Source organism: Erinaceus europaeus, chromosome 11, assembly GCF_950295315.1.
Source record: "Erinaceus europaeus chromosome 11, mEriEur2.1, whole genome shotgun sequence".
In the NCBI taxonomy this organism is placed as follows: Eukaryota; Metazoa; Chordata; class Mammalia; order Eulipotyphla; family Erinaceidae; genus Erinaceus; species Erinaceus europaeus.
In genome coordinates this window covers 107,535,336-107,553,315 of record NC_080172.1, presented here as the reverse complement: position 1 = coordinate 107,553,315, position 17,980 = coordinate 107,535,336, and the positions used below count along the sequence as shown (strand labels likewise).

The 17,980-nt window shown below is 37.1% G+C and overlaps 1 protein-coding gene across 8 annotated transcripts in view; it reads left to right on the top strand.

Annotated features, from left to right (window-relative positions):
* Positions 1-16,424, top strand: part of ODF2L (outer dense fiber of sperm tails 2 like) — a 49,832-nt gene extending 33,408 nt beyond the window's left edge. For 5 of the 8 annotated variants that reach the window (XM_060202284.1, XM_060202283.1, XM_060202279.1 and 2 more), the window contains 7 exons: positions 150-260; positions 2,353-2,457; positions 5,911-6,078; positions 7,930-8,015; positions 8,097-8,259; positions 11,774-11,899; positions 15,880-16,424. In XM_060202284.1, the coding sequence (XP_060058267.1) occupies positions 150-260; positions 2,353-2,457; positions 5,911-6,078; positions 7,930-8,015; positions 8,097-8,259; positions 11,774-11,899; positions 15,880-16,008 (888 nt within the window). In that variant the 3' untranslated portion in view covers positions 16,009-16,424. The remainder of the gene's footprint in view (positions 1-149; positions 261-2,352; positions 2,458-5,910; positions 6,079-7,929; positions 8,016-8,096; positions 8,260-11,773; positions 11,900-15,879) is intronic. The other 3 variants (XM_060202280.1, XM_060202281.1, XM_060202285.1) reach the window with 3 other exon arrangements.
* Positions 16,425-17,980: the final 1,556 nt, after the last annotated feature.

Below are 17,980 nucleotides of genomic sequence, written 5' to 3'. Positions count from 1 at the left end.
ATGTATAAATCTTAGTTTTGTTTATAAGGTAGTTATATGCAATCATGAGTAATTATTATTTACTGGGAAATGAATTATGTTTTTATAATCTTGTAGCTCTAGAGCACACATTTTAGTGATTTATAAAATCCTTATATATTCTTCACTAGACTACACTTGCTGCTTTGAAGGAAGAGGCTGTTTCTATTGAAAAAGAACTCTTAGAATTACAAGAAGTAGAAAACCAACAGAAAAGCCTTATTGAAGTGTATCAAACTCAGGTACCATGGCGTTTACTTATTTTAATGTTGTTAAATTTGAGAGATAGTTTCAAAAAACTGCATTTGCTGACAAGGGAAAGATGAATCTGTTATTGTTACAATGAAAATATGAATCTATTCTTTTAACATTGCAGTGCGATTTCTTAAATATTTTTTTAACAATCCAAGTACTTTTATAACTAGATGATACAGATTCCTGATTAGCATTGCCTCTGGAAGTATTGGATAGTCCTAAAAACAGAGTTTAACTTTCTAGGTATAATGTTAATCTTATATGTAATCTTACTAATCTTGACTGTATGTGCTTGTCATCTTGTGTAGTTTAAATAGCGTTAATGATTTAAAAGAATCTCTCCCTGCTAGAATCTTTAAAGCCCAATACTCTATCCCAGTTAAAAAGGGAAAGTGCATTCAAATTTGCTCATATTACTGGGCTGTTGTAAAAGTAATGACATATTTTTTTCTGTTGTTTATTTTATTTTATTTTATTTAGAGAGACAGCCAGCAATCAAAAGGGAAGTGGGAGACAGAGAGAAACAAAGACAGAGAGACACCTGCAATCTGCTTCTCCACTTGCAAAGCTTTCCCCCTGCAGGTGGGGACCAGGGCCTTGATCCTGGGTCCTTGTGCATCATAACATGTGCACTAACCAGGTGTGCCACCACCCAGCCTCTTTTTTTTTTTTTCTATGAAAAAAAAAGAGTTAGGACTTTTCTAACAACCCAATAAAGGCTTGAAAAAGTGTGTATAACAGCATGTGCAGCATCCAACATATATTCCATGTTCATCTGTTTTTAAAACTATATGTTTAGGAAATGTATTCAGTAAAATATTTTTAGAACGGCGGGATATATATAGGTCCTGGAATGATGGGTAACACACTAATCAGCAGTAGCTCGATTTTATCAGAAGATGGTTTGAATTCAAGAATTATGGATTGAGGGTAACAGCTTAAGTGAGACATGGTGTAGATAAGCAGAAAAGGGAAACACCTAAGTGGTTAGATTGGAAATTGAAGTCGAGACATTGAGAGTATTGCTCTTATTCAGACTGGAGTTAACAGTTGGAGGTAGTACTGGCAGATCACAGGCCCGACATTGACTTTGTCCTCACGGTTTTCTGTAGCTGCTTCTTCAGGCTAGTTCCTCACCAGAAATACAGTGGATGTGTTGCTGTATTCTAGACTCTGGACATTTGAAAGTGTATGAAGTTATCTTTTGATCTGCATTTGGTTGGGATGGCAAAGTAACTAGAATTATTATTAGCTAGATTTACATTTTGTAGTGTTGCTAGTTTGTAAATAAAGCACTCTGGTATTTGCAGAAGTCAGTGAAGAGTCGGGAAATAGTGGTGAAAAGATTGCTAGATCACAAAAGGATTGCAGGTTAAACTGAGAGATGTTCATATATAAAGAAAAAAATAATAATAACAAGGGGCCGGGCAGTGGTGTACTCGGTTAAGTACACATAGCACTACACGCAAGGATACACACCAGAACCTGGCCTTGAGCCCCGCTCCTCATCTGCCCAGGGATGTTTCATGATCAGGGAAGCAGGTCTGTAGGTATCTTTTTTCCTCTCTCCCTCTCTGCTTCTCCCTTCTCTCTCAATTTCTCTCTATCAAATGGCAAGGGAAACAAAACAAAACACTGGAAACAGTGTGGATTTGCAGTGCTGGCAGCTGGCACTGAGCCCCAACAGCAGGGCTGAGGAGACAGCATAGTGGTTATGCAAACAGACTTTCAGACCTGAGGCGTCAGGGACCAGGTTAGCCCCCTGTAACACCAGATTTGAGCAGTGTTCTGGTGAAAAAAATAAAGAAAGAAAAAATGACATTATACATTAGTCCTGAGAATATCGATAGGGAAATAATCACTTGTTGGGGCTGGGGAATAATGGTTATGCAAACAACTTTCATGCCTGAGGCATCAAATGTCCCAAATTCAATCCCCAGCACCACCGCTAGCCAGAGCTGAGAAAGATTAAAAGAATTAATAATAATAATAGTTTAAACTTGATATTTTTTTAGCTTTTATTGTATGCTATAATCCTAATATTAAAATCACGTTATTCTAATAACATGTTATTTTCAGATACAAAAACTGCAAGAAGCAGCTGAACTGGTGAAAAGTAGATGTGAAAATTTGCTCCATGAAAATGAACTAATAGCCAAGGACAAAGATGAAAAATTAGAGAAGGTGAGTTTGAAATTTTCACTAATAAAATAGCATTTATTACACTTTATGAAGCCATACGTGTCCTTTGATTTTGTTTTGCGTTCTCTAGTTCTTAGCTTGGAATAGCTCTCACAGGCTTTGTAGGAATTTGCTTCCTTAAGGAAATGTTTCTTCCAGGCTTGAAATTGCATCTGTTTGCATGAATGTATTTTCTTAACTCTTTTTCTTAATATTTGTGAAGTGTTACTAATGTTTAATCCTTCTAATACAAAAGCAGACAGCGTAAATTCTTTTTAATCACGTAAGTCAACTTAAATTCCTCTCATTCTTATTTTTTAAAAATACTTTTATTTTATTGTTATTTATTTATTTATTTATTGGATAGAGACAGTCAGAAATTGAGAGGAAGGGGGAGACAGAGGGAAAGAGACAGAGAGACACCTGCAGCCCTGCCCCACCTCATGCAGATCTTTCCCCCTGCAGGTGAGAAAGTCCTCGGGCACAGTGGCATGTGTGCTCAGCCAGGTGAGCCACCACCTGGCCCATCCTCTCATCCTATTTATCTTACCTTTTCTTTATTATTATTAATTATTATTATTATTGGATAGGACAGAGAGAAATGAAGAGAGGAGGGGAAAACAGAGAGGGGGAGAGAAAGATAAACACCTGCAGGTGGGGAGCCAGGGTCTCCAACCAGGATCCTTGCACAGGTCCTTGTGCTTAGAACTGTGAGCACTTAACCCAGTGTACCACTGCCTGGCCCCCTACCTTTGGTTTTCTAATAGTAAATCTTTTTTCACTGAAAAAGTGAAGCAAATAATTTTTTTCCAAGATTCTATTTATTTATTCATGAGAAAGATTGGAGAAGACAGAGAGAGAGAGAGAAGGAGAAATAACCAGACATCACTCTGGTACACGTGCTGCCGGGGACTGAACTCAGGACCTGATGCTTGAGGATCCAATGCTTTACCCACTGTGTCATCTCCCGGACCACAAGTAAATATTTTCTGTTTAACGCTTGGAAGAAAAATAGTATCTTAAAAATAACAATAACTTTTTCAAATAATTTATTTATTTTCCCTTTTGTTGCCTTTGTTGTTTTATTGTTGTAGTTACTATTGTTGTTCTTGATGTCATCGTTGTTGGATAGGACAGAGAGAAATGGAGAGAGGAGGGGAAGAGAGGAGAGAAAGCTAGACACCTGCAGACCTGCTTTACCAACTGTGAAGTGACTTCCCTACAGGTGGGGAGCCGAGGGCTCGAACTGGGATCCTTATCTTATGCTGGTCCTTGTGCTTTGCACCACGTGTGCTTAACCCACTGTGCTACAGTGTAACTCCCATAACAATAACTTTTACTGATTTTGTCACAACAGAATGAGGTAGAAGCCAGTGCTGGCAAGTCAGGGTGTTTTTTTGTGAATATTTGTAAGGCTTTAAATGAAATCTCATCCCTTTGGGGGTCTATTCATCCCAGTCATTCCATCCTAGTAATCAAGTAATGAGATTTCTAGGATGCTGACACAGCTGGAGAGGCCATGTGGTGTTACTGGTTGGTAGCATCTCAGTTTTGTAAAGTGACTCTCCCATTTACCCTACATCCTGGCACTGAGAGGTCAGAGTGAAGCATCAGGGTCAACAGGACGGCTGTGCAAATACTGGTAGTTAAATACACTATAAGCCAAATATCTACTTCACTCTCATAAGGTCGCTTTCATTTGTCGTTAGCAATCTCAAGATGAAACCATATCATTGCATTTTGTTTGCTTATGAGACATTCAGATATAAATATCTTGACAGAACAGCAATAAAAGCCTATCCCAGACTTTCTGAAAAGATACATGCCACAGAAACCTATAGTTTTTTTCTTTCTCAGGTACTGTGAGGCCACAATACTTTATTATTAAACCAGAAAAGTCTCTTATTTTAAAATGAAAATACCAGGGGCCAGGTGGTGTCATACCTCTGGTTGAGCGCACATGCCACAATGCACAAGGACCCAGGTTCAAGTCCCCCTCCCCGACCTGCATGAGTGATGAAGCAGGGCTGCAGGTGTCTCTCTGTCTCTCTTCCTTTCTATCTCCCCCTTCCCTCTCAATTTCTGCTTGTCTCTATCCAATAAACAGATAAAGGTAATAAGTAATAAAATGAAAACACCCATTCTCACTCCCTCTCTTCTCCACTTTTCCTTCCTTGCTCCTTTCGTAGCCTCCTTTCCTCCCGTTCTTACCTCCTCCCTCTTATCCTTCCTTTTCAGTCCCTCGCTCCTTTTTCCCTCTCTCCTTCCCTCCCTCCTCTCTTCATTTCATCCATCTAGCCTTCCTTCTCTTTTCCCCATCTCTCTTTTTTCCTTCCTTTCTTTCTGAAGACAGGTAGAGAGAGGGAGAGATAGGTAGGTAGGTAGAGAGAGAGAGAAATCCCAGCACCAAAGCTTCTTTCACTGTAGTGGGAGCCAGGTTCAAACTCGAGTTGAACATACTAGACAGCAGGTCACCATCCAAATCAGCTATTTTGCCGGCCCTATAATGAAAATTTATTTTTTCCATTGTTTTCTCTTGGGAAAGTCTCCATAGTTGGAGATTCAGAGGTCCTGTTTGTTCTAGTATTATTCTTTGTGATCACGAATGTCAAATGCTATACAGTCACTCTAGTTGTTCCCTGCCCGGGGCAGAGGCTAACTCTTGCTTTATCTCCCTAGAACCATTCTCCATGCCATGTAATGTTACTTTTTCTAAGTCATTGATATGAGCATCTCTGAAGACTGCTTTTTTTTTAACCAGAGCACTGTTCAGTTCTGGCTTATAGTGGTGCGGGGGACTGAACCTGGGGCTTTGGAGCCTCAGGCTTGAGAGTCTGTTTGCATAACCATTATGCTGTCTACCCTCTGCCCTGAAGGCTGCTTTTTATCACATCTCTAGAAACATGCCACAGTAAAAGTCTTCAGCAACCTTAGAGATTACTACCCATAAAATTAAATGTATTTATAGTAACACTAATGATCAGATTACCGTCTGCTGAGAGCTGATGTTAATAGCTTTCTTAGAATAATATACAGCAAATCTCACTGATTGGAACTAAGATGAGTGAAGCTACATGGCTCTAACTTAGAAATAATTGAGTTATAAAATTCAGCGTCTGGAAGTGTTGATTACTCTAGAACCAATGACTGGGTAGTGGAAAACTACCCTACTGGTGTAACTGGTAATATTTATGCTATAATGTAAATGACAGAATTCAGAAATGTTCGTTCTGAAGTAGGTTAAACATTTATTGTACTCAGCAAACGTCTTCAAACTTTAACTACAACCCAGCAAAGGTTAAGTTAATGTTTCCTCATCCTCCCTTGGTTGAGTCTGTGCTAACACCATCATCCCTAGAACACTTATATTACCAGCATATGTCGTGTGTAAGACAGTAAAAGCATTCATGCCGCATGTGTGATTTTTGTACTTATTTCCCTAATGTTACAACTCAGATGAGAAGCGAAACGGAGTCTCATCTGAAGGAGTTAGAGTGCGTCCGCGATTCCTTGACGGTGGCAGAACGGAGGCTACAGGAGTGTCAGGAGAGTCTGCAGCAATGCCAAGGGGACTGTGCAGACCAGGCACACACCATTAGTGAGCTTCAGGGCCAGGTGTCTCAGGTGTCTAGTGTCATTCTGATTTTTTTTTTTTTTTTTTTTGCTAAATGTGTTAAGGAAACACTTCAGAACAGTTTTCTCCTGCTAAGGTAAAATGAGCCCCTCAGGCCAGGGCTCGCTTTTATTATTTTGTCATAACTTTCATCTATATCCATTTGATGGATAAAATATCAGTTTTCCTCATATACCGTTATTATTATTATTTGACCAGCTATTCTTTTAGTATTTTCTAATGAAAAATTGGTAGTTAAAATGGCTGGCTTAGGAGTCAGAAGGAGGCTTCACCAAGTGGTGAGTATGCTCTGCCATGCATATGACATAGGCTTGAACTCTGGCTTCACAGGGGGATGCCATGGTACTGGAGCTGGAGTGTCTCTCCCTCTCTCTCTGTTTCTCTCATTGTACCTCTGTCTGAAAGAAAATGTTGACCCAAGAGTGGTGAAACTGCACATGGACCAGACCCCACCTCTATGAAAAACAAGCAGTACTTGTTTAGTTTAGAATTACATATTTGAAATTAGACCTTTTGGGAAGTGTGATAGCCTGAAAGTGTGAAGAATACTGTGCTTTTATATATATACATTTGATGTCAGGATAAGGTACATTATTGTAATCTATTGTACACATGTTAGATTAATTTCTTTGCATGTCAATTTTATTTGAATTTTTTGCAGTTAATGTTTTCAACGTATATTTGTTTGTTTGTTTTAACACCTCCAGAATAGGGGATTATGGATATCTGTAAATAGCCACATAGGCGCTTCCTAATTCACTGCCTAGCACATAGTAAACTCACCCACCCTTCCTCTCTCTGTCCCTCTCTCTCCTTTTCTTTCTTTCTCCCTTCCTTCCTTCCTTCCTTCCTTCCTTCCTTCCTTCCTTCCTTCCTTCCTTCCCTCCCTCCCTCCCTCCCTCCTTCCTTCCTTTCTTTCTTCCTTTCTTCCTTTCTTTCCTCCCAGTACATTTGCTCAGCTTAATTTGAGATTGGAGATTAAACCTGGGACCGCAGAGCCTTGGGTAGCAAAGGCTTTTTGTATAATCATTATATTATCTTCCTGCCACACACATGCACACACACTATGTGTATGTGTTCAGGCATGTGTATACATACCCATACATGTATATGTATATATAGATTTTTTTCAAAGAATATTGTTCCAACCTTCCCTATGTAACCTATATTTTAGACTTGAAATGCATCCTATTTTTTTTAAATATGCAAATAAAACATTACTGACTGTATATTTCTGGGAAGTGATTTTTCTAGGAAAATATCCAAGTATGCAGAAACCTAAGCTACTAACTAAAATTAAGGAAAAAAATATAAACAAATTTTTTTTCAAAGCTTCTACTATGCAAATAGAGCTTTAGAAGCAGTGGGGAGGAATACATTCTCTTGGCATGAACAAATGTATTTTTCCTTGGTTCATATGTTTGTTTATTTTTATTTTCCTTTCCACCATAAGATTTTTTTTTTGTCATTAACTTGACAGATATCCAATTTTTAATCACTTTTTTTTGTGAGGCAGAAAACTTACAAAAGTATCCAAAATAAGAGACTACTAATGTTTTAAAATCCTCACAGTCTTACAATGAAATAAATGTCTTTTTTTCATAAACACTGGTTAGAATGTTTCAATTGTTATTTAGAAAAATGTCTAATCATCAATTTTCTGTAAAGCAGAGTTGTTTTTAATCAATCAATGTAATATTTCTTGCTGTCTCTCTGTATAGGAATGCTATCAACATTTATATATTTTTGGGTTCTTTTTATTGTGCTAACAATAAAGTACATAGACTTGTACGGAAATTGATTATAAATAAAATAGCTAGAGGATTTTTTTTCTGTCTTAGATGGATCAAGATCAAAGTCTTCTGACAAAGATTTCTGTAGAAGAGGAAAATTATCTTATTCAGTTGAAGTGTGAAAACCTTAAAGAGTAAGTATTAAACTGACATAAAATTACTAATGTAATTTTATCTACATGCAATCATTTAAATCATATGTTTTCTGTAAAAAGGAAATTAGAACAGCTGGATGCAGAAAATAAAGAACTTGAAAAGAAACTGGCAAAGCAAGAAGAATGCCTTATGCACAGCAATTTTAAATTTAAAGAGAAATCTGCAGAATATATATCATTGGCCAGACAGCTGGAAGCTGCTTTAGAAGAAGGGAGACAAAAGGTACTGATGCCCTTTGTTTAGAACCTTTTAAATTAGTTTAGCGAGTCATCTTTTCAGGCAGACAGTATCTCATCTGGGCAAATCGAGGGTTGTTGTTTTTTATCCTGATGATGGGCTGGAGGGAGTAATTACATTCTTGTTCTTTACTTTTCCTTTTTGGAGTCAAGCAGATATACTGTTGGTGCAGTTACTTCACCAGATAAATAAATGATGAAATACAACGGAGTAGAAAATGATGGTGTAGCAGAGTAAAAAACACTTTTGATTCCCTCCCACACACACTCTGTCTTTTTTTTTTTTTTTTTGGTTAAAAACAAAGCAAATTTGAACATTCTTGATTTTATCTGGATTGTACACTGTAAAGCTCAGCTGTGATGCAGTTCTCAGTAGCAATAGTGAGGACAGGAAGACTGACCTGGGATACAGGGGCCAGTAAGGATAAGAATCCAAAGCTCCCTTTTCTTTTGAAAAATTGTTGTAGAAATATATCAAAGAATTAAATTATAGTTACATTCATTTTGTTAGCTTCTAGTGAATAGCTTCACTATGTATCAGGCATTCTGCTAGCGCTTGAGATGCAAGATAAATAAGTCCTGGACTTCGTATTCAGTATACTTATAGTTTAATACGGAGTTAACATGCTATAAAATATGTCATCTAGCATCTAATAGCTAGGCATACGGGAGGGCATGATTACTTCAACCGAAGGTGAGGAAAAAGAGTTCAGAAATACACACACACACACACACACACACACACACACACACACACACACACACACATCCAAATTGATCAAATAATTTGAAACTACAATTGAGAGAACACACAGTGGACTGGGAAGTCCCATAGGAACTTAATTTGAATCTGGTTCTAACGTATCCTGACTCAAGACAAGTTGCTTTTCTAAACTCTAATTTGATAAAATGGGATGTGAAGATTTCCCTCAAAAAACCGAATTCGGTGAATGTCAAGTATCTCTCATCATCCTGTTTTCTACTACTTACTTGGCATTCTCGTTTAACAGTACTCTCTCAAACTAGCTAAATCTGACCCCCAAGACTGCCTTCCACCAGTTCCTTCCCTAAATCTGTTAAAGAAATTTCATAAGAATAAAAAAGTTAAAAAATCCAATGCCCTTAAATTTGTCTTTTTAATAATAAGTATCATATATATTTTGGTTTCTTCTAATTCTGGGAAACTAATTTAGTTTGTCTTTGGAGGCACATTGAATAAAATATAAGTAGTATGACACCTCATAGGGGTGAAATGTTACCTCATTGTTGTCTTTACGTGCATTTATCTGACAATGACTTGCAGCATTATTTCATATGTCTGTTGGCTTATTGAATCTCTTCTTTGGTGAATATACTATGTTCATTCTTGTCCCCACTTTTGGATGAGATCTTTTTTTTACAGAGTTTTTTGAGCTCTTTATATATTTTGGTTACCAACCTTTTGTCTGATGTATGGCATGTAAAGATCTTCTCCCATTCTGTAAGTCTTTTTGTTTGGGTAATACTTTCATTTGCTGTGCAGAACTTTTTAATTTGATGTAGTTCCATGGGATTATTATTGGTTTTTGTCTTCCCTGCAGTTGGACGAATATGTTCCTCTAAGTATTTGATAGTTTCTTGTCTGACATCCTAGTACTTGATCCATCTGGAGTTTACTTTTGTAAAAATCTCTGTGTATACCTATGCTCATAGCAGCACAACTTGTAATAGCCAAAACCTAGAAGCAATAGAAGATAAGTGGCTAAGGAAGCACACAATGAAATACTATTCAGCTATTAAGAATGATGAAGTTACCTTCTTTACCTCATGTTGGATGGAGCTTGAAGGAATCATGTTAAATGAGATAAGCTAAGCTAGAAAAAGAAGGATCAATATGGGATGATCCCCCTGATGGACAGAAGTTGAGAAATAAGAACAGAAAGGGAAAACACAAAGTAGAACTTGGATGGGTTTGGTGTATTGAACCAAAGTAAAGAACTCTGGGGGCAGGGCTAACTTTCAGGTCCTGGTGTATGATGGTGGAGGAAGACCTTGGCTGGAGGTGACTGTTAGCAGAAAACTAAGAAATTTTACACATGCACCAACAGCTGTATTTATTGTAAACCATTAATCTGTCCCAATAAAAATATTCTTTAAAAAGTCAAGTAATAAAATGTATACCAGTACTAGAAGTGTAATCCATAACTCATTGTTCTCTGTTCTACCAGTCCTAGAGAGGAAAATAAGAAGTAATTTAATCCTGGGCTCAACCTAAGTTGACTTTGGAAATACTGGGTTTATGATTTGTTCCCCAAGTGTTCAGAGTTCTCAGAAATATGTCTGCCTTCTGCCTTCACTCCTGCTGTCATGGAATATGGGCTGTCACTAGTTCCTTTCACTCTTAATAGTATTCTAATTACACTGTCAGCATTGAATAGTTGTCCTGAGGACTCTTTCTCCCACAACTTCTGATTCAGCTAACATTACTTACTCTCAGTGGTCTTGAAATTTGCATTGACTAAATCACTGTCAATTGTAAGAATTCAAAGCTGAGGTTATATGCATTCAGTGAGAAGAGAATCCTTCCCAATATTTTCTTCATCCTGAACAAATCCTTCCCCTGTTCTTTCTCATGGCTCTAATCCAACATTCTTACATATCTGAGCCCTTAGATGAACATAGCTAATCTTAATTTCTGCTATAACAAGCAATTTGATAAACAGGAAAATACAAGTTCAAACTACTTGTGAATTGAATAAAAGTCCTATCTTCTTTTTTTCTTTCTATGTATGTGTGTAACTGTATGTAGCTTGTATGCAGCATATACAGTACCCCTCTGGCCCCCAGTCTGTGCATCCAAATTTAGAATCACTGAGAGTATGAGAACGAGAACATCCTGTTCTTCACCACTGCTCTAGATAGATATCCTTTTGAATAGAAGCGCTAGAAAACATGCAACGTGTCTCAGTATAAAATTGTCAACTGGGTGAAAACCTATATGTTATAGAGCCATAAAAATACATGTATACCGTTTACATCTTAAGCTGATTTTGCAGATACGTGTATTGTAGAGTATTATGCATATATCACCTATATACACTGGGTATATAGATATGCTGTAAATGCTTCTTGAATATAGAACACCTTCAAATGTAGATATATAGAGATATATATGTATATATATATATAAACTTTATTTAATTTGCTAGGACAGAGATAAATTGAGAGGGAAGAGAGACAGAGAGACAGTTGTAGTGCTGCTTCATTGCTTGTGAAGCTTTCCTCCTGTAGGTGGGGACTGGGGACTTGAACTCAGGTCCTTGTGTATGGTTAACGTGTGCATTGAACCAGGTGTGCTACTGCCCAGTCCCTCAGGATAGAACATCTTTAAACATTTTCAAATTCACTTTTCTAACATTAAATCAATGCTTCTTTATAAAACAATCCTAGTGTGGTTAGGTGGAGAATTCAATATTTTACCACAGGGCACATGTAGTTATTCTACTCTTTGAAAATAACAGGTTTATGAAGAAATAGAGAAGATGTCATCGAGAGAAAGGGCTTTAGAAATTAAAATACTAAATCTAGAGACCGAGCTGAGAAAGAAAAACGAGGAACAAAATCAACTTGTCTGCCACATGAACAGTGTAAGTATCTGTAGAGCTTAATGTGTCTTGGTAAAAATAATCATTTAGCATCCTTAGGAGGTAGGTCAGTTAAATGATTGAAATACAAAGTAAGGGGAGTCACTGGTCACATTAAGAAATGGAAATCATAGAATTTAAAATGTCAGAATTGTATCACAGAATGAACCCCCTGTAGCCATGCTCCTTGGATTGTGTTTTCACCCAAATCTCACCAGGCTCTTCCCTTGCAGGTGACTTTCACATGACATCTGCTTAATGGAAGTCATAGATAGAATCTACTGATTTTCCTTCTGGAGTGGAGCTTTTAAGTCAAGCACAACTTAAACTGTTATCCTAAGTTAGATTTTGATGTCTATCTTGAATACTCTGGAGTAGAAAGTAATAGCTTTGTGCTGGGTAAATATTTGACATTATATATGTATATGAGATGAATGTTCCATAGAATCAGAATACCAAACTGACTATGCTTAGTTTTCTAATGCTTCCCCCCCCAAATATTTGTGAAATAATTGACAGAAGATACTATAACAGCGAGCTCTAGTCTGGATTAAATTGCTTGAAAGCTATCTAAGAATATCATAGAAAATAATGGTACTTAATTTTTTTTCCAAGAACAGGAGACTCCATGAAACTATTTACTTATTCCCAAAGACTTAAGAAGCTGAAAGACTAAAGGAGGCAACAATTAACTGATTTTCGGCATGCATTATTTGTTTCATTTTATTCTCATCAAAAGTTCCAGTTTAGCCAGAGCAAAACTTGTACCACTTAAATTTTTGTTTAGGCTTTCTCTATACTTCTGAACATTTTTTCACCCTCACCGTTAGGGTTCCTGATATTGTAAATTACATGTGATGCCTTTTGTGTGTGTGTAATTGTAGTCTCTGAAGAAAAATGAGATCAGTATAATAAGAGAGAACAGATTTTGCTATAATGGGTCTAGCCATCAAGATAAATAGGTTTAAGAACCTATGTTTTCATAAAAAAAAAATCACTTCACTGATAGAATCTAGAATTCTAAGCATAGATTAGGGCACTACTAAAATGTGAGTTTTTATGATTTGTGCACTTCAGAGAACAGTTGAGTATTTGACATATATGTGCATGTACACCTTAGCTCCAGTGTATGTAAGCACCGTCTGCAAGTGGTAAAGCAGTATTGCAAGTGTTTGTCTCGTTCTCTATCACTCTCATCCCTCTCAATTTCCGTCTGTCTCTATCCAATACATAAGTAAAGATAAAAGAAAAAGAATTGTAAGCACCCTTAGATCCTGTCTCATAGACAACCTTTCCCTGGGTTTTCACAATGCCCTGATCATAGGAACAGGAGTCTTGAGACTTCTTCCTGGATGCTGCAGTGGAGGGCAGGGTGATTGGACAGACCCAAGGGAGATCTTGGAAGCTTTACTTTGGGCAACCTTTCTGAAGCCTGAAATGTCTCTGTAATCTTGTGTATCATCCTAAAGTCTCAGCACATTTTGCATTCTGCCCTCCAGTAAAAGTTTGTATTGGAAGTCCGGGCGGTAGCGCAGCGGGTTAAGCACAGGTGGCGTGAAGTGCAAGGACCAGCATAAGGATTCTGGTTCAAGCGCCCAGCTCCCCACCTGCAGGAGAGTCTCTTGACAGGTGGTGAAGCAGGTCTGAAGGTGTCTATCTTTCTCTCTCCCTCTCTGTCTCTCCATCTCTCTAGATTTCTCTTTGTCCTATCCAACAACAACAATATCAATAACAACAACAATAATAAGTGCACCAATAAAATAAAAGTTCATATTGTTATTTTCTCTACACACTGCATTCACATTGCAGTTCTGTGTGACCCAGATTAGTGCATTGCTTCATACTACCTGCCTCCTTTGAAGGCTGCAAGTTTTTAGAAGATATTAGTTACTGCTGAACACCTAGCAGGAAGGAAATTAAATATTTCTCTTCTCAATTATCGTACATTTTAATTGGCAGCCTGGCCATTAATGTCAACAGGTCTACTTGAAAATTTACACACAGCTGAACATTTGAAAAAAAATTTATTTAAAAAAATGTATAAACATATATGCTTTTACATTTTAAAATTTTCTTCTTATTTTTAATGAGAGGGGGTAAAATGAGAGAGAGAGAGAGAGATGCAGAGAGAGACCAGAGCACTGCTCATCTCTGGATTATGGTTGTATGAGGGATTGATCCTAGGACTTAGAAACCTCAGACATGAGTCACTTTTGCATAACTGCTATACTGTCTCCTGCACCCAACTTTATTTTTTTCATTTTCTTAAATATCTCCTGCAATGTTAAGAGTTCTTTTTACTTCCTTAAGAATTCTAGGGTGGGATAGATAGCATAATGATTATGTAAAGAGACTGTTATGCTCTGAGGTCCCAGGTTCAATCCCCTGCTCTCCATAAATCAGAGCTAATCAGAGCTCTGATTAAAAAACAATCTAAAAATAAGAGCTGAGTGGTGGTTCTTCTGGTAGAGTACACACATGACAGTGTGCAAGGAACCTATTTCAAGCTCCTAGCCCCTCATCTACAGACAGAAGCTTCGTGAGCAGTAAAACGGCACTGCAGGTCTGTCTGTCTGTCTCTCTCTCTCTCTCTCTCTCTCCCCTCCCTTTTCTATTAATTTCTTTCTGGCTCTATCTAAAATAAAATAATTCTAAAACATAAAGCTTTATAATATTTTTCTTCTTAATTATACTTATTAATGTATTGGATATAGACAGCCAGAAATTGAGACAGAAAGGGGGAGATTGAGAGGGAGAGAGAAAAGAGACACTTGCAGCCCTGCTTCATTATTCATGAAGCTGTTCCCCTGTAGGTGGTGAACACTTTCTAATTATAGCCAAATTTTTATCGTTTTAATTTAGGAAAAGTTATGCTATCAAATCTAGATTTTTGACAGAGAAAATGATGACCACCTGTATTAAAATGTTATGTCAAAGTGCAATTCTACTTACAGTTTAAAATAGGAACTTATAAATTAATCAGGGAATGTGTATGATAACAAACGATCACAGTAAAGGTCAGCTTCATACTTTTTCCGTTATTCTGGGTTATAAGGAAAAACGACCTCATAAGTTAGAAAGCACATCATTGCTAGGCTATTTTTAAATTTTTATTTATAAAATGGAAAGATTGACAAGACAATAGGATAAGAGGGGTACAATTCCACATAGTGCCCATCCCCAGAGCTCCATATCCCATCCCCTCCCCTGGTAGCTTTCCTATTCTTTTTCCCTCTGAGATTATGGACCCAGGGTCTTTATGAGGTGCAGAAGGTGGAAGGTCTGGCTTCTGTAATTGCTTCCCCGCTGAACATGGGTGTTGACAAGTCAATCCATACTCCCAGCCTGTCTCTCTCTTTCTCTGGTGGAGCAGGGATCTGTGGAGGCGGGGCTTCAGAACACATGGTGGGGTCCTCTGCCCAGGAAAGTCAGGTTGGCATCATGGTAGCATCTGGAACCTGGTGGCTGAAAAAGAGTCAAGACATAAAACAGAACAAATTATTGACTAGTCATGATCCTAAAGCCAAGAATATTGCAGATGAAGATTTGGGGTCTTCATTTTGGAAAAAGCTAGAAAGTCTATTTTAGGTATATTCCAAGGGGCCCATGATTTGCTAGTTTTTGCCTGAGCCTGACAGCTAATATGCAGGTGGACCCAGGTTATTGTCTGGGGAGATGGTGTCATAGTTGGAAAAAGGACTAGAAAGCTGGATCAGGGGAGAGAGTAGCTTCCAAATATGGGAAAAGTATATAAATATTGTTAACTGTAAACCCCATCAATTTGATCTGGGGCCCATATTCAATACAGGAGCCTGTGTAACCTCTGCATCCCTGTAGGTCTGAGCTCACATTCTGTGGTCACAGTTGCACTAATTTCAATCCGAGGCTATGTTTTAAGATGATTATTTTTGTGTTATACACTTTGAATTATGACAGTTTTTTACTTGAATACCATCTCTGATTATCTTTCTTTTTTTTCTTAGAAAGCACAGCAGCAGGAAGTATGTTTGAAAGAAATACAACACAGTCTCGAAAAGTCAGAGAATGAAAATGAGAGCATTAAGAACTATTTACAGTTTCTTAAAACTTCTTATGTAACAATGTTTGGATAAATTGTTAAAATTACTTAAACAGAAGATTTGTATACTGAATCAAAATGTGTAGTAGGTAAAATAAATATAATTGATGGGTAGTAGTGTTATCTTTTTTATATAAACTTTTAAACATTTTGTTATTTAACTTTAAAACAAAGGTAGATGTTAATATTCCTTTTTGCTAGGCAATTTTCACTTAACTCTGGTTAAATTTCTATGTAAATGATACTGTTCTTTAAATAGTTTTTGCATATATATGTATACAAATTTAGCCATAAGTATTCTTTCTGACTGTAACCACCTTTCCAATGAATTTTTAATAAACATAGAGGAATTATGAGCCAGCTACATGATTTTAAGTAATTTATATAATTGTTTTACATTATGATGCTATTTATATATTACTATAATAAAGAGATTATTCTGGACATTAACATTTACTAGCAGTATAATAATTACCGCTTAGTATGATAATAGTATGTTTTGAACAAAAGTCTCAGTGTATTTATAGTGTTTCAAATACCTACTAAGAAAGCATTTCAATTCATTTTAGGTCTTAGATATGGAATTTTTAATAAGCAATAAATGTCAATCAGTAGTGAGTGACATGATAAAATGGTGGTAGTCATTGTTTCTTCTCAGAAAAATAGGACTTTACACTCCCCTATGGCTTTGTGGTCTCTTATTTTTTCATGTTATGTTAGCAGTTGTTAGATATGTTAAGCATATACCTCTTAAGCCTTTCCCTGTTAAAAAAATTAACAGGGAAAAATTTGTCTGATTCTATCGCCCTTCCCATGGCCATCTCACATAGGATAATCAAACTAAGCGCTCTAAATACCAAGGAGTTTTAGGATAACATCGTAACTGTTAGCCTGCTCTAGAAGAGATGCCATGAATTTGTTTCTGATCATCTCTCATATGATTTGCCATTCAAACAATGGCGAAAAGAGAAAGATGGATATGGGATGATCCTGTTCAGAGGCAGAATTTAGGAAACAAGAAAGAAGGAGGGATACAGAAGTAAAACTGGGACTGGGTTTGATATATTGCACAAAAGCAAAGGACTCTGGGGAAGCAGAGCAGGGGAGTTGGGGTTGGGGTTCCTAATACATGGGAGGTGGGAGCGTTTTCAGACACCTATCATGGTGAGGTGAGAAATTTTACCCAGACATTAACAGCTGTACTTTAAACCATTAACTCCCTAGTAAAATAAAGGGAAACAGTAACTTTTAGAACATAAAGTCATGAGAGAAGTTTTCCTGAGTAACTATCATTTCTCCACATGTTCCTTTTCTTCTCATTTGGTCTCCTGGCTTTAACGTCTGTACAACTTGCCTTCTTCCTCAGAGTGTCATTTACACAGTTTTAAATTTTTTAAATATATATTTATTTATCTCTCTTTACTGGGTGATTAGTGGTTTACAGTCAACAGTAAAATACAGCAGTTGGTATATGTGTGACATTGCTCAGTTTTCCACATTTTTGGTGATATTCTATTGATAGCTGATTTTCTTTTCTCACTACTAATGTGGTTCTCCAGGGAAATCATCTTCTTACTCTGTTAAATAATTTCTCAATAAGAAATCATTTTTAAGCGGGTGGAGAACCTATTGTGGGGCATCATGAACTTGTACATTTGTGATGACAACAACCACATAAATCAGCATTTCCCCAGGAAAGTGATGTATCACATAATAAATTGACTATTTTAATGATTACCCTAGAGGAAATTAAACAAATCATTTTAGTTCCCGAAAGTCCCAGTTTCTGGTTGATAATTCTATTGCATTTTCAGTGAAATTCTCATTTTTTCCCACTGTTTCTGCTTTAGCAGGCATCTCCTGCTCCTGTTCTGTTGGACATCTTTCTTGCCAAGGCACAGAAGCAAGTTTTAATTTTCCTTGCCTAGTCATGGCTGGGGTTCTAATGCTTCCCAGACGTCCTGCGCATTTCTTGGGTAGTAGGAAACCAAGTGGTGAAATACATG